This window comes from Gopherus flavomarginatus, chromosome 1, assembly GCF_025201925.1.
Source record: "Gopherus flavomarginatus isolate rGopFla2 chromosome 1, rGopFla2.mat.asm, whole genome shotgun sequence".
In the NCBI taxonomy this organism is placed as follows: Eukaryota; Metazoa; Chordata; order Testudines; family Testudinidae; genus Gopherus; species Gopherus flavomarginatus.
The window spans coordinates 5,625,755-5,652,915 of NC_066617.1; the positions used below are offsets into that span (position 1 = coordinate 5,625,755).

General features: G+C 56.9%; 1 protein-coding gene and 2 non-coding genes across 3 annotated transcripts; all 3 read right to left on the bottom strand.

The window, feature by feature from the left end:
* Positions 1-2,809: 2,809 nt before the first annotated feature.
* On the bottom strand, positions 2,810-9,591 carry OPN1SW (opsin 1, short wave sensitive). Its single transcript, XM_050930114.1, has 5 exons — positions 9,246-9,591; positions 7,505-7,673; positions 6,652-6,817; positions 5,349-5,588; positions 2,810-2,932 (listed from the first exon to the last, which is right to left on the bottom strand). Exons 1-5 carry the CDS (start codon positions 9,589-9,591, stop codon positions 2,810-2,812), a joined length of 1,044 nt encoding a protein of 347 aa, XP_050786071.1.
* Positions 9,592-11,042: 1,451 nt separating this feature from the next.
* On the bottom strand, positions 11,043-11,114 carry TRNAP-AGG (transfer RNA proline (anticodon AGG)). The gene has a single exon. It is a non-coding gene; the product is annotated as a tRNA-Pro (tRNA).
* Positions 11,115-16,398: 5,284 nt separating this feature from the next.
* Positions 16,399-16,470, bottom strand: TRNAP-AGG (transfer RNA proline (anticodon AGG)). The gene has a single exon. It is a non-coding gene; the product is annotated as a tRNA-Pro (tRNA).
* Between the last annotated feature and the right edge of the window lie 10,691 nt (positions 16,471-27,161).

The window sequence follows — 27,161 nt, forward strand, 5'->3', positions numbered from 1 at the left end:
AGCGAGAGGCACTGTGGTCCAAACTCAGCACGGCGCACACACACCCCTAGAAGTGCGGAACGTCCACCAAGAACAGAAAGGACCTAAGGCGGAAGGGCTCCTCTCCAATGGTCCTCTGAAAGGGGGTGGGCTTGGGCCTGGGCTTTTTAGAAAAGACCCCCCCCCCATGTCTGTGCCAAGTTAGTTAGAAGGACAGGCGTATGGGGGGATCCAGTGACGGCAACCGATCTGGGGGCAGTGGTCAAGCTATTGAAATGGATGCACTGCCCAGGGGTGTTGCGGAGGGCTGAGTCCCATATGCCCTAGAGCTGCCTCGGAGAGTACAACAGACACACAGGGCAAGCCAGGGCTGCCTGCCAGCCCCATGGCCTTGGGCGGGCGACCAGGTACCCTCTCCATCCCCTGAGGTATAGCTCCCTCCCTCCCGAGCCTAGCTTGTCTCTCACCCTATCCTAGACAATGCCTGGGTGTAGCCTCCATCCTCTCTCCCCACCTCCCAGCAGGGGGTATAAATACGGCCCCCCGCCCGCCCCCAAATACAGCTCTAGGGCCAGTCTCAGCACGGCTGGAAGGTCTGTGTCTGTCTAGCCTCTACTACCATGCTGTGCCCCTCACTGCGGTTTGTGGGCACCTGACCCCCCCTTATACCTGCTGACACCCCTCACCACCTGGGAGGGGGGTTGTGTTGGGGGCGGAGCTTATGGTTAAGGTACTGCGCTGGGATGCCAGAGCTGCGTTCGAGACCCAGCTCTGCTACCGATGCCCTGGGTGACCTTGGCTGAGTCGCTCTGGGGCTGTTCCCACCTGCCCAGGGGGGTGAATGAGACCGCCCCGCCTCCCAGGGAGTTGGTGAGGGGAAATCCACTAATGGGGGAGGGGTGTTCAGACCCTCACAACCACCTCGAAGGGGTCAGTCACAGCAAGGAGGTGGCAGCTTGGACTTACCCCTCCAGTCAGCTGAGGTGTTTTTGCTACACTCCTGGCTCCTTAGCATGCAAACGAATTAACCCCGGCTGAGGGGCAGATCCTAGCCCTCCAAGCCTGCTGCAAGCCCCGCTGAATTCAGAGGGGTAAGACAGGGCACTCAATTCCCTGGCACTCAGGCTGAGCAGGACAAATTCAGGGGTGACTCAGGAAGTGGGGGCGATTCTGAGCTGAAGGGAGTCCAGGGGGTTCACACTGGTGTCCCAGACATCCTGGGGATGGGGAGGCGGAAGACAATGTCAATCCTACCCTTTTGGCCTCTGGGCTCTTGGGGCTAGAACAGGAGGCTGGATCTGCTGCTGCTTTCACTTTCTCATCTGCCTTTTCTATTAGAATGGGAGGATGCTGACAAAGGGCTAGGGAAGACTGGGAGGGACGTGGCACCCAGACCCTGCTCCTGGAGACCCCTTCTGCTGAGTTTTTGGGAGAGCAGAGGGGATGGCTCTGCAGAACTGTGACCACATGGCAGGGGAAGCCTGGAGAAGCATTAGGGGACCTGGTACAGACTTCAGATATGAGGGCTATTATAAAGAGGACGGGGATTGATTGTTCTCCATGTCTGCTGATGGCAGGAAGAAATGTAATGGGCTTAATCTGCAGCAAGGGAGATTCAGGTTAAATATTAGGAGAAACTTCCTAACTCTTGGGGTGTTCATAGAATCCTAGAAGATTAGGGTTGGAAGAGACCTCCGGAGGTATCTAGTGCCCTGTCACTGGACATTTTTAAGAACTGGTTGGACAAACACCTGTCAGGGACAATCTAGGATTACCTGGTCCTGTCTCAGTGCAGGGGGTTGAACTAGGTGACCTCTCGAGGTCCCTTGCAGCCCCACATTGCTCTGATTTCCATAGGGAGGAGGTAAAGGGGGTGCAGTGGTGGAATGGGCCCTAGGGCACTGGCCAGAGGATGCTGCCTGTCCCCAGAATCACGGGCTTAACTCTCGAAGGGGAGCAGGAAACTGCTGCTGCAAGGTGCCCTCTCGGCTGCCCTCACAGCACCTCTGGTGCCTTGCTCGACAGGAGCGCCGCTCAGCGAGGGATTTCAAAGCACCTGACAGCCAGGGGGGTGACCTCACCAATGTGAGGGGGGTTGGCTCCATCAGCCCATTTCTCAGCTAAGCCCCAGAAAGTGCAAGTGACTTTCACACAGTCAGTGGCAGAGCCGGGGATAGAATCCAGGAGTCCTGACACCCAACCTTCCCCACACCCGTAAACCACTAGACCCCACTCCCCTCCCAGAGCTGGGGATAGAACCCAGGAGTCCTGATACCCAGCCCCCCCTGCTCTAACTACTAAACCCCACTCCTCTTGTGTACCCCACTCACCTTGTAGATCCAGAGATAGAACCCAGGAGCCCACCCCTGCTCTAACCACTGACCACACACTGCCTCTGCCCCCCTCCCCCTCCCAAGCACTGTGTGCTGGTTCCCAGCTGGAGGCTGGGCTGGATGAAGGAGCGATGACGGCCGGTCCCGACGGGGGGAGATGGGAGAAGGTAAAGCTGCCCTGCCCATCCCCCTCACCACTCAGCCTGCCCCTGTGCTGCTGGTGCCAGAGGCAGACTCAGCCTAGGGGCCAGCAGCTGTGGAGGGTCAATGGGGGGCTGCATGGTGCCCCCAGGGGCAGCGCGGGGTTGCTCTCCCCAGCTAGTTGGATCCATCCCCCCATCGGGGGTCAGTGAGCGCAGGCCAGCTCACCAATTAAAATTTACAGTTCAGTGTGTCGGAGGCGCAGCCGTGGGGCCTCAGAGCTTCCTCTCAGAGCCTGCGCTGGAGCCTGGTGCCTGCTCCCCTTGGGATGGGCCCCGTGAGATGCCGCAGCCTCCTCAGCTGGGGCTGACCTGGCTGGTGGACACGGATGAGACCTCGGTTTTCTGGGCGGAGCTGGACATGTCGGACTCGTCCGTGATGGGTTTCCCACACACCGTCTCCATGATGCAGGCGCGGAACTGTATAGGGAGAGAGCGCCACCCCCCTGCACCATCAGACCGGCTGGGGTGATCCAGCTGGAGAGCCCTGGGCTGCATCTGCCCGCAGGATGCTTCCATGCAGCCCCCATGACCACATCCGCCCCCACAGCAGACCTGGTCCTGTGACATTGAGTGTAATGTCACATCTCATTGAAAGGTGACAGGGCCACAAAGAGTTAATACCTCCCAGACCCAGGGCCCAGTTTTAGAGCCTGGGTAGGCAGATCTGTAAATGAACAGAGCTTTGAAATGCAGCCTTCAGTGTCAGAGGCAGAAGGGTGGGTGTGTGCTCAGGGCTTGGGATGTAACAAACAAGTCTTGTCTATTGCTATGGCTTTGATTCAAAGATCGGAAAAAGGAGCATTCACATGTAGGAACACACTGGAGGGAACTAGTGTTATTGTCTCTGTGTCTCTGGGAGGGTTGTGGTAACCTGTATCCGAACTGTTTAATGGATAAATTACCCTGTGCTAATTGCCAGGATGTTTGGAAGAAGAATTAAGCCTATTGTCCGGCTGAAAGGCTGCTGGAAATGTATAAGAACCCTGGGACTCGATCCTGCTTCATCTCAGATCTGCTTTGGGTTTCAAGAGGGGGAAACCTTGAGCCACAAGGATTGAGATCCCCAGTCATTGGCTGGAGTCACCCTGAACATGGACACTGGACTATAACCTATGGCCTACATCTAAAAGGACTTTTGGCAACTACAGGCTCATCTCTGCTATGTATCTGAAGCTCAGGAATTGAATTTAAGTCTGTCTGTATATTGATCTTTTAACCAACTCTCTCTTCTCACTTTTCTTTTTTTTATAAATTTTAGTTTAGTCAATAAGAATTGGCTGTGGCGTGTATTTGGGGTAAGTTCTAATTTATAATTGGACCTGGTTGTGTGGCTGATCCTTTGGGATTGGAAGAACTTTTTCTTTTATATGATGAGATAAGATTTTCAGGAATCATCATCATATCTGACGTGTGTGTCTGGACGGAGGCCTGAGGCTGGGCACTTGAAGGGAACTGCGGTGTTTGGACCTCCGAGTAACCAGTGAGGTAATACAGAGGCTTTCGTTCAGGTAAATCAAAATATTGTAATAACCACTAGCTTCTGGGGTTTGTCTGCCATGTTTTGTTTGCAGTTCACCCTGATTGAGTGACCTCAGCTGCCTCCCCCAGGCAGCACCGTCACAGCTCCACAAAGGGCCACGGCAGGACTTCGCAGGCCCCCTGTCCCCCGACAGGGATGCCGTTTTGTAGAGCACATGCTCCTGGCTGTGGGTTGGAGCACCCTGAAGGGGGGCTGGGTTCTGCTGCGCTGCCTCCCGCCTCCCACCCCCCACCCCCATCCAGGCCAGGCGGCTGCTACTAGCCCTCTGGCCTCAGCTCGCGAGCTCCACAAGGAAGCACCCACACGCATGGGTCCCTGGGGAGTCTTTGCATTGCCATCAGCAGACCAGGCAGGGTAGGCCTGTGCTGTGAGGTGCTGCCAAGAACCCTCTCTCTCAATGCCCGCCTGGTGGGTCTGGCTCATCCTCAGCCTCCAGCTGACCCCAGAGCTGGAGTGGGAAGGAATTTCCCCGCAGATTAGCAGGGACCTGTGGGGGGGAGGGGGTTCACCAGCAGCATGGGGCAGGGTCTTCTGCTGGCATCGCCTGGGCAGCTCACGCCTAATCAGCTCGGGTAAATCCACCTCTCTGAGAGGTGGTAGCTAGGTTGATGGAGGAATTTTTGCCGGCGGCCTAGCACTATCTACACCAGGGCTGACACCAGCTTAGTTACCTCGCACAAGGCGTGGCATTTTTCACAGCCCTGAGCAACGTGGCTGAGCCGACCTCACTTTGTCACGTAGACCAGGCCTCAGTCTCCCCATTCTCTGCCCGTGGCTCACGACAGTTGTGTCACCTGAGGACCAAAGTCACTGGCTCCCCGTAGGGCAACTGGGAACTGGTGATGGCTTGTGCTAGCAGGAGGTCACACTAGATAAACTAACGGGCCCTTCTGGCCTTAAACTCTATGACTCCCCTCTGCTCTCTGCCCAGGTACAGTGCTGGCCAGGCCCTCTGACCCCAGCCCTCCCCAGGCCATTTCCTGGGAACTCAGAGCAGAGACCCAAGCAGAACCTGTTGTCAGCACAGCCTCATTGCCCTATCCGTGCTCTCAGGCAGGCCGGATGTGGGGCCCATGGTTAATATCATGGCCCAGTGACCGCCAGGGCAGGCTCCATCCACCTCTCCGGGCAACCACCCACTTCTCCAGCTCCAATCCTGGCTGCACCTGGAAAGGGACTTGGGCTGCTCCAGACCCTGCTCCCAGGGACCCCCCGGGACTTGGGCTGGGGCAGGACTGGTCCATAGCGCACGTCAAGCAGCGCTGCCCACTGGGGAAGGAAGGAAACGCTCACCTGTTTGTTCATGAAGCAGTAGATGATGGGGTTATAGACACAGGAGCTCTTGGAGAAGAAGGCAGGGACGGTGACGAGGCGCAAGTCGAGGCCGTGGTTGCGGTTGTTCACTATGTACATGGCCATGGCCGCATAGGGCACCCAACAGATGCAGAAGGAGCCCACCATCACCACCACCATGCGGGACACCTCCCGCTCTGCCTTCTGGGTGGTGGCCGACTCTTGCTGCTGGGCCGCTACCTGCAGGCAACCCACCAGGGCCCCCGATCATGAGCGGCAGGCTCCCAGGCATCCCTTCTCTAGCCCCCTCCTCCGCTGGGGTAGCTCTGGAGAGCAGGGCTGCTGAACCAGGGTTGGAGCAGCCGGACGGTCTCTCGCCCCCTCGTGGCAGGTCTGATTTCCCACCCCGCCGCTCGCCTGGCCCCAGCTCCGACTCCAACGGGGAGAGGATCGTACCTGGGGGATTCCTCCAGGAGTCACAATGCCCCATCCATCCTGGATTTAGTTACCAGAAACGCATGCTCCCTCAGGTCCTTGGGATGGGGCAGTGCCTTCGAGCCCCAGCCTGAGAGCAGACCGCTCGCAGCCGCTGGCATGGGGCACTCTGCCTGTGGGGCATCAGGCCCTGACTATGTTACAGACCAAGCCCCCGGACCGGTCCCTGCACCCATGGGTGTTAGACAAGCAACTCTGAACTGTCACAGTGCTGGGGGCTCTGTGGAGGACACCCGTCCGTCCGTCTGTTTGGGAGCCTCTTTGGCACAGTCCTCACTAGACAGACCAGCATTTTCTAACATCAGAGACCAGCTAGAGGCAAAATATCAACCCATTCAGATGGTCAGAGCTGCCAAGCAATCACACTCGTCAGCGTGCAACCCCCCATCTCACGCACACACCACACACTCACCAGCGTGCAACCCTCCCATCTCTCACACACACTGCACACTCATCAGCGTGCAACCCTCCTGTCTCTCACACACACCACACACTCACCAGTGTGCAACCCTTCCGTCTCACACACACTGCACACTCGCCAGCGTGCAACCCTCCCATCTCTCACACACACTGCACACTCACCTGCATGCAACCCTCCCATCTCACATACACACTGCACACTCGCCAGTGTGCAACCCTCCCGTCTCTCACACACACACTGCACACTTGCCAGCGTGCAACCCTCCCATTTCACACCACACACTCACCAGTGTGCAGTCCTCCCATCTCATGCACACCTCACACTTGTAAGCAGACAGGTGCCCTGGGAGTCGGCAGCACGCCCTGGCTCTCTGCAGCGGGTACTTACGGCTCGGAGGGCGCCCAGCAGCTGGGAGTAGGAGAAGCAGATGAGCGAGAAGGGCACGATGAAGCAGAAGATAAAGAGGAACCAGGTGTAGTATTCGCTCCTGTACTTGGTCCCCACCGTGTACCAGTCTGGGCCGCACGAGCACTGCAGGCCTTCGGGGATGAACCTGCAAGACGGAGGGCACAGCACTTCCCCAGGGCTTGTTCGGCCTTGTGCAGCCCGCACAGGCCACCACCTCTGCTGGCCAGGGCCGGGGGATGGGCAGGGCCAACCACCCCCCCGCCCCATTTGGCGTGGCTCGTTCCCCAGCAGCAAGCAGTCCTGCTGCTCCCAGGAGCCCAGGCAGGTGGGAGAAGGCTCCTCGCTCCCCAGCCCATCATGAGCCTGGCTACTGCAGCCAAGTGCGAGCAAGAGGGAAATCAGAACGATGAGTTTTTGAGGCCTGGTGGCTCCTGACCTCTCAGGTTGGGAACGCTTCCTGAGGCCGGTGCGTGCCCTGCCCAGCCTGAACTCGAGCCCAGAGATCAGACCGAATAGCCCAGCCCCCCGCACTGCAATCGGGGCCCCAAGCCGGCGGGTGGCAACGCTGGTTCTGAACCAGTTCGGAGCGAGAGGCTTTGCACACCACCAGCTCCCTGCAGAGCTGGCTAGTGGATCAGCTGCCAGGCACTCTGCCATGGGGCTGGGGAGGCCCCCCAACATCTGCTCCCTCTTGGCAGGGGCGTTTGCCAGGCGATGCCATGAGACGGGGCAAAGGGATTGGGAAGAGGCAGGTCCAGGGCACACTGGGGCGATGGGCAGGGGGAGCTCCCTCTCTCCTCTAGGACGCCCCGGCCCCCAGCCCGGCTCCTACCGGCTCCACCCAAAGTAGGGCGGGATGGAAACGCCAATGCCGATGCCCCAGGTGGCCGCCACCGCCATCAGAGCGTGCTTGGAGGTGAAGCGGAAGTTCCCGAAGGGTTTGCAGATGACGATGTAGCGCTCAAAGGCCAGGAAGGCCAGGGACCACCCAGTGACCAGGCCTGGGGAAGGCACAGGGAGATTACCCCACACAGCCCCTGCCCCCTCAGCCCTGCCCCTCGCCCACCTACCACCCCGAGGGACCCCCGAGCCCACCTCGCTGGCGTTCCTGGGGCAGGAGGCTGAGAGGAGCTCAGCCAATGTGGAGCTGGCCCGTTGAACCTCTGCCCCATGTTTCCCCTGTTCCCCCACTAGCCAGGCCCCCTGCTTCCCCACTAGAGACGCTTCTGGACACAGGTGAGGGGCAGGGGGACGTCCCGTTCTCCACATGCATTTGTTGCAAGCAGAGTGACCCGGGCAAACAGCTGACGGAAACGCCCCTCGCATTTCAGCGGGGCTGGGGAGGTTATTTGGGGACGGATCGCAGCAGAGGCTGCCTGGAAAGTCATTTCATCCCCGTTCGCCTTGTCCCCCTGGATAGTGGCGCATCCACCAGATCCGGGGAACGCAGCAGAGCCTGCAAAGTCTCCGGGTTCGGCTTCGGTCACCCCAGTTTGTGAAGGAAGGTGAAAATCTCCGGCCCCGATCCTGCAACTGGATCTGCAAGGCTGCCACAGTCACCTGGTCTTCTGCAGCCTAGTGCAGCGCCCCTCCCAGCGCTGCCGCCTGTCTGCACAGGGCTCCCCCGGGACTGGCTCTGTCCAGCCTCCAGTGAAGGCAGTGGGAAATCGCCCCCGGTGGGTCCTGGGCCCTTCGGAAGCTGTGACACTGCCATGCATCCGGAGCTCGCGCCCACTCTGATGCCTGGCAGGGGACTGGAGAAGGTGCAGTAAAGGACAGCGACAAGATGGCTGAAGAGGGTCCCCACCCTGGGGCTTCCCTGGGAATATGGGGGCGCCTGCTCTCCTCTCCTGACAGATTCCTCAGCTCTTCTCCTATCCCCTCCTCCCCTGAGTTCCCAGCTCCACCCGGAGCCACAGGTCACGCAGGCATCCCGGGGGAACCACAGAAGGTCAGCCCAACACCCTAAACCTGAGGGCCTGATCCCCACTCACTTCCCGCCAGCATCCCCCACTGTTGCTCTTGATTTCCTTGGTGACAGCCCACCCCCATTCGGTTCTACTCGGGCCTGATCATTAAAAGAAACCAGCTGTCTAATTGTGCTCACAGGAACATAAGAACAGCCAGACTGGGTCAGACGAAAGGTCCATCCAGCCCAGTGTCCTGTCTGCTGACAGTGGCCAATGCCAGGTGCCCCAGAGGGAGTGAACAGAACAGGGCAATGGCGAGTGATCCAGCCCCTGTCGCCCTTTCCCAGCTCCTGGCAGGCAGAGGCTTGTGATCACGGGTGCCGATAGCCCAGAGCAGCTGTGTGCTTGGATCTCCCTGCTGGGCTGCCCAGCGCTTCCTGCCTCCGCTCGGATCTGTCTCGCCCCCAGAGCAGCCCCCGCTGTGGATCGTGGCCCCGGCAGGGGAGGGAGAGGCAGATCCTCAGCTGGTGCAAACGGCTCTGGCTTCACTAGGACCCCACAGTGCCCCTGGTAACCCCTTTGAGCCCATGCCGCAGCCCTCAGCTACTGGGTCCCTGCCCGGCTCGCCCATGGGGCCTGCCCTCGGCCCTCGCCCCGCGGTACCTGCCACGGAACCTAGGAAGGCCTCCAGGGCGCAGACTTGCCGCCCGAAGATGAAGTAGCCCTGGGAGCTGGCGATGAAGACCGTGAAGACGGAGAAGGAGCAGAAGATGAAGCCCCCCAGGCAGATGTTGACCAGGATGTAGTTGAGCGGCTGCCGCAGCTTCTTGTACTTGATGGTAACGACGAGGACGATGGCGTTGAGGGGCACGCCGGCAAAGAATACGAAGCCCATGAAGGCCGTCTGGAAGTAGAAGGCCCAGAGTGGAGCGATGTGGTACTGGGGCCCGTCCCAGGGCCCCACCGAGGAGACGTTCTCAAAGAGGTAAAAGTCTTCTTCCCCCGACATCCTGCCGGCCGGGAGCGCTGCACGGAGCCTGCCCCGGCTCCCTCCCCCCTTCTAATATACAATCCCCGGGGGGACAAGCCACTTAAGGGCTCATGGGGGGATCAGGCATTAAGCCTGAGCTTCCTACAGACAAAGTTTGGGATTAGGGGCTGTAAGCCCCTTACCTCCTGTCCCCTAAGCCCCCTGAGAGGGTAATCTTGTTGGCTGCGCAGCCCGGAGCCGATTGTGTGTCCTCTAGGGGATTCCGGGGGGTGAAAGGGCGGGGGGCAGCTGGCAGCCTGCTCCCGTTCAGTGGGGCTGGGTGGGTCATGGGGGCAGTGAATCCCACGGCACCCCAGTGGGTGGCTGTCACCTGCCTCCCTCCTTTCCACCAGGAGACAGAGCGTGTGGCTGCCCAGTGCACCCCAGCGCATTCCCCCTTGGACCCTGTCCCAGCCCATTGGAAAAGGGGCTCCCAGCCCTTGCCTTTGGGGTCTGTGGCACCGCCGGGATCTCGTGGCAGGAGAGATTTGGAGTCTACATTTCCTGTTGCCGTCTTTCCCCTCATCCCCTGTCCCACCAGGTTCAGCATGTGCCTAAACCGCTGAAGGGTTGGCCACACTGTACATGGCACCAAAATGGAGTGTGCAGAGAGGGACAGCATGGAAGGGAGATGACGGGGGCATTGGAGTGCCCAGCACGGCAGGGACGTGACCGGGGCACGGGGCTGCCCGGCGCGGTGGGGATGTAATTGGGGCACGGGGCTGCCCGGCGCGGTGGGGATGTAATTGGGGCACGGGGCTGCCTGGTGCGGTGGGTATGTGACTAGGGCACGGGGCTGCCCAGTTTGGGGGGGACGAGACCAGGGTACGGGGCTGCCTGGCACTGCCGGGACGTGACCGGGGCCCGGACTGCCTGGCATGGCGGGGATGTGATGGGGGCATGGGGCTGCCCAGCGCTGTGGGGACATGACTGGGGCACGGGGCTGCTCGGCACGGCGGGACCCTTATGATCCTGGTATAGCACAGCAGTGCCCAAACCTGGCTTCCAAGGCCACATCACAGCTCACGGGGTCACCTCTCCTTTGCGTGTTAACTGGCACCAGCTGAAACATTCCCACCTGTAAGATCAGCTCGGATTTGGCAGCTGAATAGAAACGGTAGCGTAGCCGGCGATGGAAACCAGCCACCTGCAGCGTGAGGTGTCAGAGCAACCTGGGGGTGGGGGAGGCACTTAGGGACTCTAAGGGCCACCCAGGGCTTTTGCTTTAAGATTGACCAGGCAGGAGGAGACCCCAAAACATTTGCAGTGGGGGAATGTTAATCGTCCCCCTCCAGCTGGGATGTGGCCTTGGCAGTCAGACTGGGCACTGCTGTGGGTTTTAGGCAATAAGATTTCTCCTCCTTGTCACTGAGCTTCTCTTTTTGGGGGAAGTGGCTTCGTTCCGGCAGGTCCCCCCAACCATTAAAAATGGGCTTGTCCGGGATTTGAACCCGGGACCTCTCGCACCCTAAGCGAGAATCATACCCCTAGACCAACAAGCCAGCTGGGAAATGCCTGTGCCACATGTTGTCTTAGAGGAGACCTTGGCAGTGCTGGAAACCACAAGACCATGTGGCCTCTGAGGTTCAAGCAGCTGCACAGTTCTTCCCCCAGCGCCTCAGCACTTTCCACTTTGGGTGGCTCAGACACAACATCCACTAGACCCTGAGTCAAGCCACTTCAAGCAAACCAGAGCCCCCACAAACCCAATCCCTGCCTGCTTAAGGGGCCCGCTGCTTGCGTCTCTCTTCAGGAGGGATGCTGCATTTGCAATGAGCCAGGCTGCAAGGGGGGAGCTGTGGCAGAATACACCCTGCACACTGCTTTGCACGAGGAATGCCTTGTGAGGTATTTGCCGATCAGAAACAGCCTGGCGAAGTGCATGGAGCAGCCTGACAGGTGACGTTAGAAACACAAGCAGAAATCAGGACGAAAAGCAGGTTTCCCAGAGAAGTCTGGGGAGTGGTCAAACTTGTTCCTCAGGGCAAGCCGACACCTCGGCCGGGTGTAAACAAGGCCCATGGGTCATTACCTGCTCAGTTCCCATTCTTGGGTGGGGCCAAAAATCTACATCTTAGCAAAGAAACAGCACTGGGTTCCCAGCCTCACCGACGGCCTGTCATGGGGCTCCCAGCTGGAGGTGGGGGGACAGTGCTATAAAAAGGAGGGGGAGATGCACCCCTCTCTCCCCCTGCCCATCACATTCTCTGCACCGGAAAAGACAAAGGAAGCAGCTGCTGGACTCTGGAGGAGGCATCCGGACCTCAAGGGGTTGGTCAGGGGGCCTGCTGGAGGCACCTGGCCACACAACTTTGCTTTGATTCTCATAGAGTTTGGGAAGTTGGGCACCTGTGACTGGTTTATCTTTATTTTTCTTGTGACCGTGTCTGACTCTTACGGTCACTGCTGGGACTCTCTGAAAACCGCCCTCTTCGTAGCTAATACACTTGGTTTGTTGTTTTAGCTAATCCGGTGTGTTAAGCTAAACTGTCTAGGTAACTATTTAAAAGCTGGGATATTCTCCCCTTAGAGTAATAATAGCTTAATATACTTGTACTGTCCAGGCGAGGGCTGGCTGTGCAGGATGTCCGTTTCTGGGGGGAATCTGAGGACTGGGGTGTGTTGGGTCACCCTGCAGGATAACCCAGGCTGGGAGGAGCCGGGCTGTGGCTGGCTGCAGATCACACACAGACGTCGCTGGGAGTGACTTGCATGAGGGAAGTTGTTTGTGAGCAGTGCAGGACTGGAGGCCAAAGCCATGTAAAGAGCACCCCAGGTTAGAGGGCAGGGCTGACACAGCTACTCCTTGGTCTGGGTTGTGCCCTGGGTACGGCACAGGAGCCCATTCTGCAGCTGGGGGAGGGAATCCAGGTGCCCCAGGTGCAGCCCCGTTCCTGTCCAGCCCACCCCAAGAGCAGAACATTCCCAGATCTCAGGGATCCTGGCGCTTGTGCCCGGCTGCGTTGTTCCCCTTGGTTTGCAGCAGTTGGTAAGGGAGCAGCGTTGGGTGGGAAGAGGTGTGACCTTCCCTCGTCCGTCTCAATGTGCTCGCTACACGAGTGGGGCAAGATCACTGGGGCAGTGGCAGTGCTGACCCCTAGACAACTAACCAGGTCCCATCTGGGGGCAATGGGAGGTTTTCGGACAGTGGGTTGGGTGTTGGGACAAAGTGGGAATTTACTGTAATATTTTTATTAAGCCGATATGTGCCTCAGTTTCCCCTATATTGTGCTTGACTACCCAGTGGGGTGGTGGGGAGAAGGACTGTTCTCACAGGGCAGGCTGAGAGGCCTAAGCCTGCATGTTGCCCAGCTGTCTGAGCTGGGATGGGTCATTAAAAAGACCTGGCCGAGGCTGACCCTCTATCAGCAGAGGATCCAAGAAGTCACTGGCAAATCCAATCGGCAGGACATTGGCCCCTGGCAGCCAGCACACCCAAGAAAGAGGGATTTCCCAGCCTCTCAGCAGGGAGCTGAGCAGAGACCCCAGCTGGCGCACAAAGGCCTGGGAAGGGGTGAGGTGCTGGGTAACAGCTGGCTGCTGCAGGGAGACGGGGCTCTGACCTGGGACCCGCCCAAGGGGGTCAGACAGAGCCGGATCATGGCGTTCACCGCAGCTTGGCTGGCTCTGTGCTGGCCGGATGGACTTGGGCCATGCTCTAACAGTGCCAACCGACAGCCCCTGTGCCCTGCGCCAGCGGCCTAACGCCCCCGACTGGTGTGACAACGCCATGCGAGTCACTGCGAAGGCTCGGGAGGTGCATCAGTCCCTGCAGAGTGGCCAGGTCTGTGATGCAGTATGGGCTGTCTGTAGGGAATGGGAGAGCAGGGGAGGACTTTAGGGGATGGACGATACCGGAGCCTGTAACCTAAGCTAGGTAAGGGAGGGGAAAGGTCAACACCTTTGCCCAGGAAGGGGACAAAGGAAGGGAGTGGCAGGAGGGAAGCAGTTTGAGTTTGGGCTTGGGGCTGTGTGGGCAGAATTCAGGGTATCCTAGCTAGGATCCAAGCACCCTGAAAGCCCAGAAGGACTCGATGGAGGGGTCCTGACTGTGCCTGCAAGCTCTGCTGTAACCTGTGTTCCTGTTGTCCAATAAACCTTCTGTTTTACTGGCTGGCTGAGAGTCACTGTGGGTCCCAGGAAGAGGGGTGCAGGACTGGACTCCCCACACTCCGTGACAAGGTCTCTCCAGGGTCTGTCTCCACGGAACTTCTCTGTAATGCTTTCACCCTAAGAATAAATGGGGCTGCTTCGAAGGAGCTGGGGGCTAACATAACCGCAGGCAATACACTGGACATAGCCTTTGGGGAGAGCAAAGTGCAGACTCTGGCCTTGCAGGCAGTCTGGCTTGCTGGAGATATTACAATCTAGGGATGGAACTTTGCAGCCTGAAAAACTCCTGGTCAGGAGGGAGAGAGATGCAGCCTGCTGGCACCGTAAGCAAGAATCACATCCCTACACCAACAGACCCGGGAACCAAAAGCACAGATGATTCTCTGTGTATATGGAGCCTATAATCCAGGCTGAAGGGCACGAGTCCCAGCCTCAGCATAGACTTAAGAACCAGCCCACAAACCCCAATCTGGTGGTGAGTTCTATCCTTCGATCTCACCACTTATCAGTGTAAACTCCCTCATGTGGGGTCACAGACAGTCCCCGGGGGTGCACTGATCTGTCTGGCCACCCCAGTGAGTTTCTCTTTGTGACAGATGGTCCCTTACATCAAAGATCACAGCAACATTCAGGTTACTCCCAGTCGCTCGCCTCAGCTCAGCTGCACCTTAGATCTCACGCCAAAGACAATGCTTGTAGCCAATCCTACAGTAAATGGTCTTGAGATTTATTTGTTAGGGAAAGGAAACGGGAAAGTGAGTTACAAGGTTAACGCAGGTAGATAGACTCATAGACTCAGACTCAGACTCTAGGACTGGAAGGGACCTCGAGAGGTCATCGAGTCCAGTCCCCTGCCATCATGGCATGAGTTCCAGTCTGAAGTTTCACAAAGGAATAGAAGCTTCTGTAATAAGCTTCTGTCTGTCCTTTAGGGCAAACCCAGGCTAAGCAGCTGGGGATCCCTTGCTTATGCCTAGAAATCTTAGCCCCAGAGGAGTCCAAGCAGCATGAGATTCAGTTCCTCCTTGCTGGGGGTTTTTATTCCCTTCCCCCCATCTGCTTTGAGTTGCAAACTCAGCTGAGAGGGGGGATTCACTTCCACAGCTCATCTTCATGGGGGAGGGAGCAGAGGAAACAACACAATCTTTCGTCCTCTTTAACGTTCCACGATCATCCGTCTGGCATTGCGGGGCCGCCTCGTGGGGCAGGGCAGAACACCTTTTGGTGGCGACCAGCATTTCACACGAGTTAACGTCTCTCTCCTGTCTGGTCAGTTACACTCTCGCACAGGCTCACAATGCAAACGCTCAGATATGACCTGAGGATACGGGAGACAGATGTTACAGGTGAGATTGATGCCGGCAGCAACTCACAGGCCTGCCCTAATGTCTCAGCACATTCTCATAACTTTAATACCTCTGCAGCATGGGCACAGGTCACTGCAGGGTTAAACTAGGGTAAATGGTGAATTCCCTGTAACTTGAAGCCTTGAAACCTTGATTTGAGGGCATCAGGAGCTCAGCCAGAGGTGAGGGGTCTGTCACAGGAGTGCGATGGGGAGGTTCTGTGGTCTGCGAGGTGCAGGAGGTCCGACTATGACTATGATGGTCCCTTCTGACCTAAATGTCTATGAGTCTAACACTCATTGAGCCGGACTGATCCTAGCCATGTATGTGTCTGTGTTCACGTGAGAACGTCGGCAGGAGCTGGTACCTGGTCTGCCAGCAGCACAAGAGTCTCCTTTCTCCAGCTCCAGGCTACAGTGTACAGAGCTAAGGACACTTCAGATCTACTCTTTAGCCTTTACTGTCTACTAGGCTACTGAGAAATGTTGCTTTCAATATCCAGTTAGTCTCCCTCTCCCCACGTGGCTGCAGGTTTTGATGTAAATGACGCCTTTGGTGCGAGGATACTGACTGTATTCCATGTGTCGGGCCAATGTATGGGAACCCTCCTGTGCCTCTATTGAGCACATTAATACGTAGCATCGGTCTCTGTGTGGCTTGCGGGACATTCAGAAAAGCCACCAGCACCCTGCCTTCCTGGGTAGCTTGTTGGTCTAGAAGTATGTGTCTGGGTTTGGGAGGTGCCACCGGAGCCCACAGCTTTCCTTTCTTCCCCGGTTTAAGCAAGGCGTCGCTCCCTTTGGGTAGGTGCGATGCTCTGCCCCTCGCCCCTCTGAACCAGATCCCGCTCGCGGCCAACACTATCTTGTGTTCAGATCCTGGAACATCGGGCCCAAAGTGTCTCTGTTTCTTGTGCCGAATGGAGGAGCCATCTGGCTAGATCAGAAACAACCGAGCTCTCCCTGGCTACGTGCTGCTCTCCGGGAGGAAAGTTTTACAGCTGATTGGCAAGTGTTTGGTCATGGATCTGACTTTTTTATTGCTCTGTCTCAGGCACCCCTTCCCCTCCAGCCAGTGGTGCTCGGCCCCTGCCCAGGGCAGGGCGTGGAAAACCCATTCTCGTGGGCAGCTAGCAGGCGGTGCTGCAGGGTGGGGTTGCAATGGAAAATGGTGGGTGTTTTAATCCAACTTCATCACTTTTCTGTCATCGGGGAATTGTAGATAAAAAGTCTCACTTACTTTCCATACATTATTTATGTGGGGAAAGTCAGTTTGTTCTGCAAAATCTTCATCTGTCCCACTGCAGCTACAGGCTGAAAAACACGGTGGGCTCGTCCGGGATTTGAACCCAGGACCTCTCGCACCCTAAGCAAGAATCATACCCCTAGACCAACAAGCCAGTTGTGCAAAGTTTTTCTTCCAGATATTTTTAGAGATGAGCCATTGACTGGATTGGCACTCAGGGATCATATTACTTTCCACACACATCTGGCAGCAGGATGTTCCCTAGATTCTTTCCCCTGGCTCCTAGACACACTTGAGGAACAATTTATGACCTTCGCTACACTGGGGTTTTCACCCTGCTAAAGCTGCCAGGATGGAAAACTCCATTGTAAATGTGATTTACCTGGCTACAGTTTAGCCCCTTCACAAAACTGGCGATGCTACGGCTTTGAGCCATTGCAGCTACTGGGGAAAGGTCTCCATTTTCAGCCTCTAAAATCTAGACTCGAGGCCGGGTCAGTTCCAGAGCAGGTCGCTGTGGAGTGGGGGGAAGTCTATGTGAAGGGAAATGTCACTATTGTCTCCTTCTCTCTGCCTTTGCGTTTGTTCTTTAGACCAAATCTGAGGGCTGGTAAAAGGCCACGCTGGCCTGGAGGAGGAAGGTGCATTTCCAGGGGCTGGTCTGGTCCCTGGCTCGCAGCTGTCTGGCAGGCAGTGAAAGCAGCACCAGGTGTGCGCTCCCCTGCCCAGCTCTTTGGGTGTCCACTGCAGGGGCTGCTTCCGATCACCTCTACCGAGCCCCACAGCACTCATCAGTTCTCCAGCCAGGGGCTAGTTTTAGGACTGCCGTCCAGGGGGCACTGCCATTGGGGCTAGAGGAGGCATGGGCGGGGGTCACTGCATTCTCCTGCCAGCCAAAGAATCTTCCTGCACCCCCCAGTATACCCAGCTCATGGGCTACAACTGCCCCCTGCTCCTGGTCAGAGCTCAGACCCCCAGCACGGCTGCACAGGTCTGTCAACTTATCAGCCCATGCACTGCTGGCAGGCAGCTCCTGTCTCCGCCTGGCATCCCAACACCCAGGGGCAGCCCCATTCTCCCCACAGGGGCACAGGAAGAGACTTGCCCCAGTGTCAGAGCCAGGACTAGAACTCATGTCCTTTACATCCCCTGTGGCTGCCCTTGGCTTGTTACCGCCCTGCGGTGCATAGTGCACTAAGGCAGTGCTAGAGGGACCTGTGCTAGTCCTGTACTGTGGTGTAGTAGAATAGGCACAGGGCTAAGACTGGAGGGGACCTAGGTTCTGATCCAGCTTCTGCCACTTCATTTCCCCAGGTATAAAACTGCCCTTTCCTCTAACTCAGACTGCTGCTTTCTGGCCACCAGTGAAATCTCCACCTCTCTGATTGTGCCCATTGCATGGCTTAACAGAGGCACTTTCAGCTGGTGGTGGTTGCTACAGAGCAAGGAGGTGAGGGGAAACAAGCAGAAGCTCAGAACTGCTGTGAGGGGAGAGGCAGCTCCTCTAGCTGCAGAGAAAGTGGCAGAATTTGTATTCACCTCTGGGTGGTGCTTTTGGGAGCATATCTTATGAACTGACCCTCAGGCCTGCATCCCCCCTTGGTGGCTGGCTCTGCGCCCCTGAGCATGGGACCTCACCGTTGCTTTGTCATGGGCATGTTGTCTTCCCTGGCTGGTTTGTTGTCCTGGGTTCAGTCCCAAGTGGCAGCACCCCCAGCTGCCCTGCTGATGGCACACGGCTCCTGTGCTGAACCAGACACACCTGTTAAGCTACTGAAACCCATTGATCTCTAGAGATCAGTGCTGCACAGAGGCTTTGGGGGGCCTGGAGGAAAACCATGGCCCAGTGGAGCTCTCAGCAACACGAGTGCTGCTTGTCTGTGGGGCAGACAGAACCGTCTCTGGGGGAAGTCCCAGACCACAGAACAAAGTCCCCCAAGAACTAAGGACCATCACAGACCTCACCACCTTCCCTACCAGGTGCATTTCTTGGACCTTCCCTTCTCTACCATAAACATAGCGCAATAGGTCTGTTAACAAAATGAAGGAAACTCTACCAAAACAAGACACTCCCGACCACAAGCATCTCCCTCTGGGCCTGGGGAGGGGATGAGGGAACCAGAGTGTGACAAACATGTAGTCCCAGTGCTAAATGCATGACGCAAGTTGCTCAGACTACACTGGTGATCACACTATTAAAACCCATGTCAATTAATAACATTGCTTATAAAACGTCTTACAAAGGCCCTAGGTATGACCTGCTTCAGCTGGCGTGTTGCTTTAGGGGTATGAGTCTTGCTTTGGGTATATCCCAGATCAGCCTATCCCCCCACCCCACCATGTAAGTAGCACACCTTTGTGCATGATATAACCCTGGCCTGCCCTTCCCCATGGGATAAAAAGGGAGTGGAAGTAATCGTACAAGGAAACCAAAAATATTTTGGCAGCTGCTCCTGGAACGTTGGTGCCCAAACCAGGTCAGATGGGCTAAAACCGCCAGAGCCCAGCGGGCTGAACGTTAGACGGAGCCGGTGAGGTGCCGAGAGGGACTTAGCATTGCATCGGGGCAGCTGAATATTTACATTAGCTTAGTAAGTTTGTTTCTTTCGTTGTACAGATCAGAGGGAGAATCCGAACTCAGCCGATAGGCGTCTGCGGCATGTGGTAGCCGTGTCGGTAGGGGAGGGAATAGCTTTTATTGGACCAACTTGCACTGGTGAGAGAGACGAGCGTCCGAGCCCCGCAGAGCTCTGCTGCGGGTCCAGGACTGTGTCGCGTGTGCACGTCATCCCATCGGGGGAAACGCGATGCTTGCTGTGGTGGGCACAAGGTGGGCGCAGACAAGTGCCAGAGCTCAGTAGGAAGGGAAGTGAGAAGCCAGGTGCTGGGTATGAAAAGCCTCCATTGCCAGCTGCAGAGAATCCTTGCTCAGCGGGTGCAGGGAGGCATAAGGCTTGTTTGTCAGGGCTGCAGCCGCAGCTGGCAGGTCCCATCTGCTCTGCAGACTCCCCGGGCAGGAAGGCCGGGTGAGGCAGCAGCCAGCTCCAAGCGCTGCTGGGTAGCAAGACCTCAGTGTAACCTGATCGCTGGGCTGCTGCTTTGCAGAGGTGGCACCTACAACAACAACAGCTGGAAGCAGCATTCAAGGTTGGCTTATTGGTCTAGGGGTATGACCCTCACTTAGGGTGTGAGAGGTCCTGGGTTCAAATCCTGGATGAGCCCTGTTTTGCAATTGAGTGTGGGGAGGGTTTCCCAGAAAATCTCCCCCTTGGCCAAGGCTGGGTTGTGAGAAAACCCCCCAGAGGTCAAGTGATGCTGCTTGAATTGTTGGGTCCAGCCAGCCAGAGGCTATTTAGGACGAATCCTAATCCCTGCACTTGCCGATGCAAAGACACGACACCACTTTGCTGGGTGCTGCTGCTGCAGCAGGTCCACGTATCCCTGTAGCAAAGTGGAAGTTTCCTGAGATACATGGTGGTACTGACCTCCTTGCCCAGCGATAGCGCCCCACTTCATGCGGGTGAAAGGGCTCCAACGCTGCTTTGGGAGCCGGGGAGGGGGGTGTCGCGTGACTGTCTGCTGGTGGGGGATGACGGGGCGGCTGAGACCGACCCGGACCAAGGGAGAGGCTGGGAACCGCAAGGCTGAGAAATTCCAGCAGGCAGAAGGTGTGAGCTCAGCGTGGGGCTGCAGGAGCAGGACAATGGACCCAGAGGTGACAGGGGATCCTGGGTGCCAGCTTTGTATAACTTTTGGTGGTGCCCAGAATGGGTCTAAGCAGAACTGTCCACTTCATAGGATGGGCCAGGGCAAACGCCCTGGGCCTGCGCTTTGGGGGGGCCGTGAGTCAGGGGGACACAGGGTCCAAGGTGGCCTGGTGGGCTAGCGGGAGGCCTGGTACCGGCATCAGCGAGTAACCCGGCCCCAGCCTGCCCCTCCTGCTGGCTCCCAGCATCGCTTGAGGGAGGGGGCAGAAGCCTGAAAGAGGCAGGGCAGGGGTAGGAACTTGGGGGAAGAGGTGGAATGGGGGTGGGGTGGGGGCACAGCAGAGGTGGGAAGAGGTGGGGCAGGGGCAGGGGCAGTGGGTTGGAGGAAGGAGTGGAGTGGGGGCAGGAAGAGGTGGGGTGGGCTGGGGCTGGGTCGCTCACTGCTGCCGGCACCAGGCCCCTCGCTAACCCCCTAGGCTGCTCTGGACCCCGTGTCCCTCTGAAGCACTGGGTCCCCCAAAGCATGGAGCCTGGGGCGGTTGTCCTGTTCCATCCTATGGACAGAACGGCTCTGAAAATATAGGCCCAAACATTGGTGGAGCTGGGTTTGATGTTACTGACATACCCTGTGATCATGTAGATCATTGTTGCAACCACTGTTACATATTAGCAGCAAATATTGTGCAAAGGTTGTCGTGTGAGGTGTCTCTGGAAAGGTTCTGATTTGCTATTGTGGCTGAAGTTATGAATATTGGCACGGGACTTGTATCTCAATGCGATCTGATTCGAAGGAGCCTTAGTAAAGCATCTGGCCAGCTTCTTGAGAAAGGAATTTGCAAGTTAAGTGCCCAGTCAAGAAACACGTAACTGACAATGCACCTTGCAAGACTCCAATCCACATAAGAAGTCTGTCTACCTGGGAACCTTCAAGATAGGGTGTGGGCAATGGCTGCCACCAGTAAAGAACTAGTCACGCATGGATATGTGACTTGCCCATGTGACTCCAAAACTCCATTTTCCTGTAGTTTTCCACAGTAAGAACAAAGAGGCATCCTTATTCCTGGAAGAGACTATAAAAGGAAGCTGCTTCATCTCCATTTTGTCTTCAATCTTGCTTCTTACCTCTGGAGGAACTGTGCTACAAACTGAAACTCTGAACAAAGGACTGACTGACCCATCCCAGCTGGGGATGTTCCAGAGACTTGATTTGAACCTGCAGTTTATTCCACCACTGCTACAAGCCTGAACCAAGAACTTTGCTGTTACTGTATGTAATGGATTCCATTTAACCAGTTCTAGCTCTCATCTGTATTTCTTTCTTTTTATGAATAAACCTTTAGATTTTAGATTCTAAAGGATTGGCAACAGCGTGACTTGGGGGTAAGATCTGACTTGTATATTGACCTGGGTCTGGGGCTTGGTCCTTTGGGATCGAGAGAACCATTTTCTTTTACTGGGGTGTTGGTTTCCATAACCATTCGTCCCCATAACGAGTGGCCCTGGTGGTGATCCTGGGAAACTGGAGTGTCTGAGGGAATTGCTTGTGTGACATGTGGTTAGCCATTGGGGTGAGACCAAAGTCATCTCTGTTTGGCTAGCTTGGTTTGCCTTGGTGTGCATAGAAACCGCAGGTTGGGGCTGTGACTGCCCTGCTTTGAGCAATTTGTCCTGAATTGGCACTCTCACAAGTGTCCCACCATCGTTATGCTGGGCCCAGGTTCCTGAATATTGGTGGAGCTTGGGCATCACGGGCCCATATAATTCACCGCCTATGGCTGGGATCAGACCTGGCCTTTGGAGAGACTCAGGAGCTCTCACCCAGGGCTGGCAGAGACACGGGGCAGGGAGAGAGTGCTGGAAATGGATTCCCTGGCCGCTTGGCCGGATAGCACGTGGGCTTAGCCAGCATGGACTGTCTTCTCCTTCATCTCTCTGCGCTGACCTGTGGACTTCCCAAGGCCGTGTCCAGTTGACTAATGAACCCTGCTCTGTTTGGGAAAGGCTGCCTGGCACCCCTGCAAATACTGGCTGAGGTGGCCTGGTCCCTGCAGAGCAGACAAGTCTCAGACCGGGCATCTGGCTCAGCTGGACGCACTGGGCAGAGCTCATGGCGTGAAACAGGAGGGCTGGTTGGCATCTCGGAGGCCGCGTGGCCTGCCCTGAAGGACGAGACAGACCCGCTGGGGGTCAAGTCCACTGAAGGGTTCTTCCAAGGGCCTGTTCAAAAGCTGTGGGATCCGCAACAGGCCCATATTATTATAGTCCAGTCACGCCTACGGAACCCAGCCAAGATCAGGACCCCGCTGCGCTCAGACACACACTCGCTCCTGTCCCCTGTTCCTCCCCACCGAAGCAGACAAAGGGTACAAGGAAGGGAGCCTTAATATCCTCATATTACAGGCAGGGCTCAGAAAGCAATGGAACGACTCACCCGGCGTGTTTGGGGCAGGGCTGGGCCGTGACTGCAGCTCTGCCACGTCAGAACCTGGCAGTGTACGGACTGGCCTGGCCTAGCTGTCCGCCTGGTGTCCCCTAGAAACACGGCTCCGTGTTAGAGCCTCGTGATCCAGGCCATTCACCTGCTCCTGCCTTGTTTCTGACGGGGCCAGAGCGCACTTCCAACAGGACGTTGACAAATCGCAGAGTCTGAGCCCCTTGGGCTACCGGAGTCCCTCACTACCCAGATCTCTGGGCACCTTAGAAACCTCCACCTCCAGCAGCCCCACATCGACCCTGGGCTCTGCCCTGGTCGCCCGCAGTGCTTGTGTCATTGCAGGCAGTGAGGGCTGAAGCAGCCAGGTCCAGGGTGAAGATGGCTCTAGGAGAGGCCTGGAGCGTTGTGTGATGGGCCCGCCCAGAGGCAGCCGCTTTCCTCATCCATTCCCCTCATGCAATGCTCCCCCGGCCCATAGTGGAGATCCCAGCCTGGCCAGGCCAGGCAGAGGCTGACCTTCCACGCTGGGTTACTGGGGGAGCCCTGGAGCTGGCCTGGTGCCCCGTTTTCCCCGCCCCGTCCCAGGGACAAGATCGGGCTCAGCGCTAGCAGGGATGCGGCAGGCAGTGGGGAGCTGCGAGGCGGAGCGGCCCCCTCCCAGGAAGGATGAGCCAGTGAAATCAGCTTATTGAGAGGAGCTTGGCTCAGCCCCCTGACCCCTTGGGGGGGGAATCGAAGGAGGATTAAGGACAAAGGGCTCCCTTGAGCTGCTTACCCCAAACGCCCATCTCCAGCCCAGCAGGCTAATCGGAGCCCAGAGCAGAAACGGACCCACAAGAGCCGCACTCGGCCGAACCTGCCCAGCCCTAGAAATGACCCAATTCCACACGTTCCCCGCTTCCCTCTCTCTTCCCCCTGCATGGCGCCGAGGTCTTGCTCGGCCGCCCACCCGCCCGGGGCTCGTCTCTGACGTGTTCCTCCGCCTCGGGGTGTGTCTGCGTCTCAGCCCCTACAGCCGGCCCACCTCGGGCCTTCAGCGCACCGTCCTCGCTCAGGCTTTCAGCCTCACCTTGTCACCGTGGCAACGGGCACTCTAGAAAGGTCAGAGAAAGATAGAACAGAATCGGAGGATGCTACAGAATAGCCTGATCTCGCATTGTGCTGGACGGAAATGGAAAGGACAGTCTCGCTCCCCATCCAGCCCCATCTCTAGCTAGTAACCATCCGAGTGTATTTCTCTAACGTTGTTCTCTGCCTAGGATGTCTTTCGAGAGCCTCTGGCTAGCCTGTGTGTCTTTCTAGAGCATCTCTCCGTGTGATCAACCAGCATTGCTCTGAAGGATCTCTCCTCCTATTTTCCTAGATGCTTGTTTGTTTGCTTGCAAATGTTTGGCTTTCTGGATTGTCTGCCTGGTTTTCTAGAGCACATGGGCAGAGGTTCTTAGTGACTGGAATGGCAGAGGGGCACCGATCAGTGTGGGAGCTGCTGTGTGATGGGATGAGATGCAATGATCTATTAATATAGCATCACATGCATATTCCATCCATAACTGCATCAAGTGACTAGTACGGTTGCGAGGATAACGGTGCAAAAGCTAGGGAAGGCCAAAGTTAAGGTTGCTCACTTAACCTTAGGTCTGCCCCCTTTACACACATGCATTGTTATGGTGCAGGCTTTAATTTCATGACCACCTTTGGGTACTCAGGAAAGAAAATAGAATGTCATAGATATGTGTACGCAGCATCTCATAACATGTTTTCTATTCTTTTATCCTGGCACTAGTTTCATTATCATACCGGTCGTTGTCTTGGTCTGTGCTGGGTTATCTTCACTCCAAGGTATGTAGCACAGTCATTACCTTAGCAGATAAGAACTGTGCATTTTCTTCTCCACCCACAGCAAGGCCTTTCTGGGGTGTGAGTCAGCGGAGCAGGAGGCTAACTTGGGTGGCCTACATCTGCCAGCCAAGTCTGTGTTGTTCCGCGTAATCTGTCGTATGTCATATAAGAACATTACCCAGTGTACTTAACGATAAATGCCTTTTCTGGGCACTCCATCATACAGAGTAGGATGCAGCGCTACAAGACACTACCCGGGTACCTAAGGCTGCAGTGAACGAATGTCTGACATGGTCACAGCTGAGAGATTGTATGTGATCATGTACCTACAGCCTATAGCATAAAGGATGCCCGCAAGGCGGCAGAGTTAAGGTTGCCCATGACTTGGTTGCTCAGTGGTGCCAATTCAGAAATTTTTTGTGGTGAGAGGGAAAATTCTGGTCTGTTCCCCTGCATCCAGGTGTCCCTCAGTAGGGGAGCCTCCACTCGCTTTTGCCCCCACAGTGCATGAGTCAGTGATCCAGGAGTCGAGGTCTCGGCCGAGTCCCGTACTCTGAGCTGTACCAGATCACAGTGTCCGTGCAGCAAGTGGCAGCGCCATTTTGCCCAGCTGCCCCTCCGTCTGGTCACAGGGGTGGCTGGGTCAGGTTTCAGTGGGACCATGCAGCCAGAGCGACAGTCTAGAGCTCTCCGGCTGCAGCTGTACTGGGTTAGTTTGGGACCATGGCTTAAAAGCAATTGAGCCATGCCCCCCCTCGCCCCTCCCCCAGCGCAGCAGCCTATGGAACTTTGAGCAAGTGCAAAAATCATGTGCGTGGGGAGGGGCTATTCCCCCCACCCCCTTCTAATGAGTGTCCCTGATTTAACTTTGTCACTGCCTGATTTTTTAGCACTTATCTGTGCACCCCTAATACTCCCCTTGGGGCTGGGGGGTGGGTGTTTCCTTTTTAGAAAGGCATGCATAGGCAGCAGTTTTCGAACAAGCCATCACTTAGTCCCAGCAATATCGAGGGTCACAGCAAAGACCTCGTGCCTTTTGCAGAGCAGCCTCCCGGCCCCATTTCACCATTCACACCCATCCCCTGGACATTTGGATGGCACCGCTGTTCACAAGAACACCACGAGATTTTCTTTTCTATCATGGGGAAATGGATTCCATCCCTCCCTCAAACTCCCTCACCCAGAGGCAGAGCCTGCCCCGGGATACATGAGTGTAAGCAGGCAGAGTCACCCCTGCGGCGCCTCCTGCTGGTCTGTTCCGGGAATTAGCTCATTTTCCAGCCAGGAGCTCCCTCTGCAGGCCAGTGATCCACCTCACCTCCCTCTGGCCCCCGTGTCCCTTCCAGGACCCGGTGCCCCTTCACTGGGTTTCTGCCCCACCTTGCAGAACCGAAGGGCAGGAGCGGGTAACCACCCTGCTACAATGAGCCCCATTCCCAACTGGGCCCCCCCCTGCCCCTTCTCGATAAGCCAGCTGCACGATCTGCAGCAGATCCGCTTCCAAACCGCGCCAAGGACACATCTCTACACGCTCGTGCTCCACACCCTTCACTTCCTCACCCTCGTGTCCCGCCCTGACACAAAGTGGCGGGATCTCCTGCCACCTCTTGAGGGTGAGGAGCCCCGGTGGGCCAGCCAATACTCTACACTGGTCCCGAGGCCCGCCAGGGATATCAGCTGGCGGCTCCTTCATGGGGCCATGAGCATGGGCATGTATTTGGCGCGGTTTACCCCTGCCCCAAATACCTGTCCCTTCTGTGGCATGAGGGAGACCCTGGCGCACGTTTACTTAGAGTGCGCCAGGTTGCAGCCTCTATACCGGCTCCTCACCAATAAACTGTTACGTTTCTGGCTGCACTTTTCCCCTCACCTCCTTTTTCATGCACTCCCTATCCGTGGCCCCACAAAGTCGCGGGACCTCCTGGTCAACTTCCTCCTTGCCCTGGCTGAAATGTCCATCTACGCAACCAGGGAGAGGAGGTTGGTCAATGGAGACTCCTGTGACTGTGGGGCTTGTTTCCGGTCCTCTGTCTGTTCACACATCCGGGCAGAGTTTATCTGGGCGGCGTCCACTGGCTCCCTTGATGCCCTCGAGGAGCAGCGGGCACTGTCTGGGGTTCTCTGCTCGGTGTCCCCGTCAGGCTCCCTTCTTATGTCCTTCTGACTGCACTCCTGTCCCTGTTCTTTTATTAGTTGTCCCCGGAAATCAGTTGGGTTTTTGATGTCCTGTAGATCCTCCCCTTAGGCTGGGGGGGGGGGATCCTTTAGCAGTGGGTGGGCTTCCGCCCACCCAGTTCCCAGAAACCCAATAGGTACAATGAGCCCCATGAGCGGAAGTGAGAAGTGCCTGCAAACAGGACAGTGGGACTGGGGGTGAGGCCTCCTTAGCTCGCCCAGCACTGCCTGGCTGCTAAGGAAAGACCCCCAAGAACCAGCCCCTGCCCATCCACTGACTGCAGCAACCGGAGAGAGGACGGGGTGATGCATGGGGCTCTGCTGGACTGTGGGATCCACTCAGTTACAGAAGCAGAAGGCCTGAATGAACCTTCCTCCCTCCAGCTGGCAGCGGCTGCCAATCCAAAAAGCTGGAGGTTTTTGGTGCAATTCCCAGGGACTGGTGAACACCGCAATCCCCCTGTCGACCGGCAGCCCTTGCTCTCCCCTCTAGAGGGAGTTACCCCAGCATGGGGAGGATTGGGGGGGGCAGGCCCTGCAGCCGGACCGGGCCTGTCTCCCCCCAGGGCTGTGAGCGGCACTAAATGCACACATGGAGTTTTATGGAGTGAACAGGCCCCTGCTTTACTGTTCTTCTGCAGCAGGGTGGTGAGTAGCTTTGAGTCCCAGCCCAGGGCTGTAGCAGAGCCA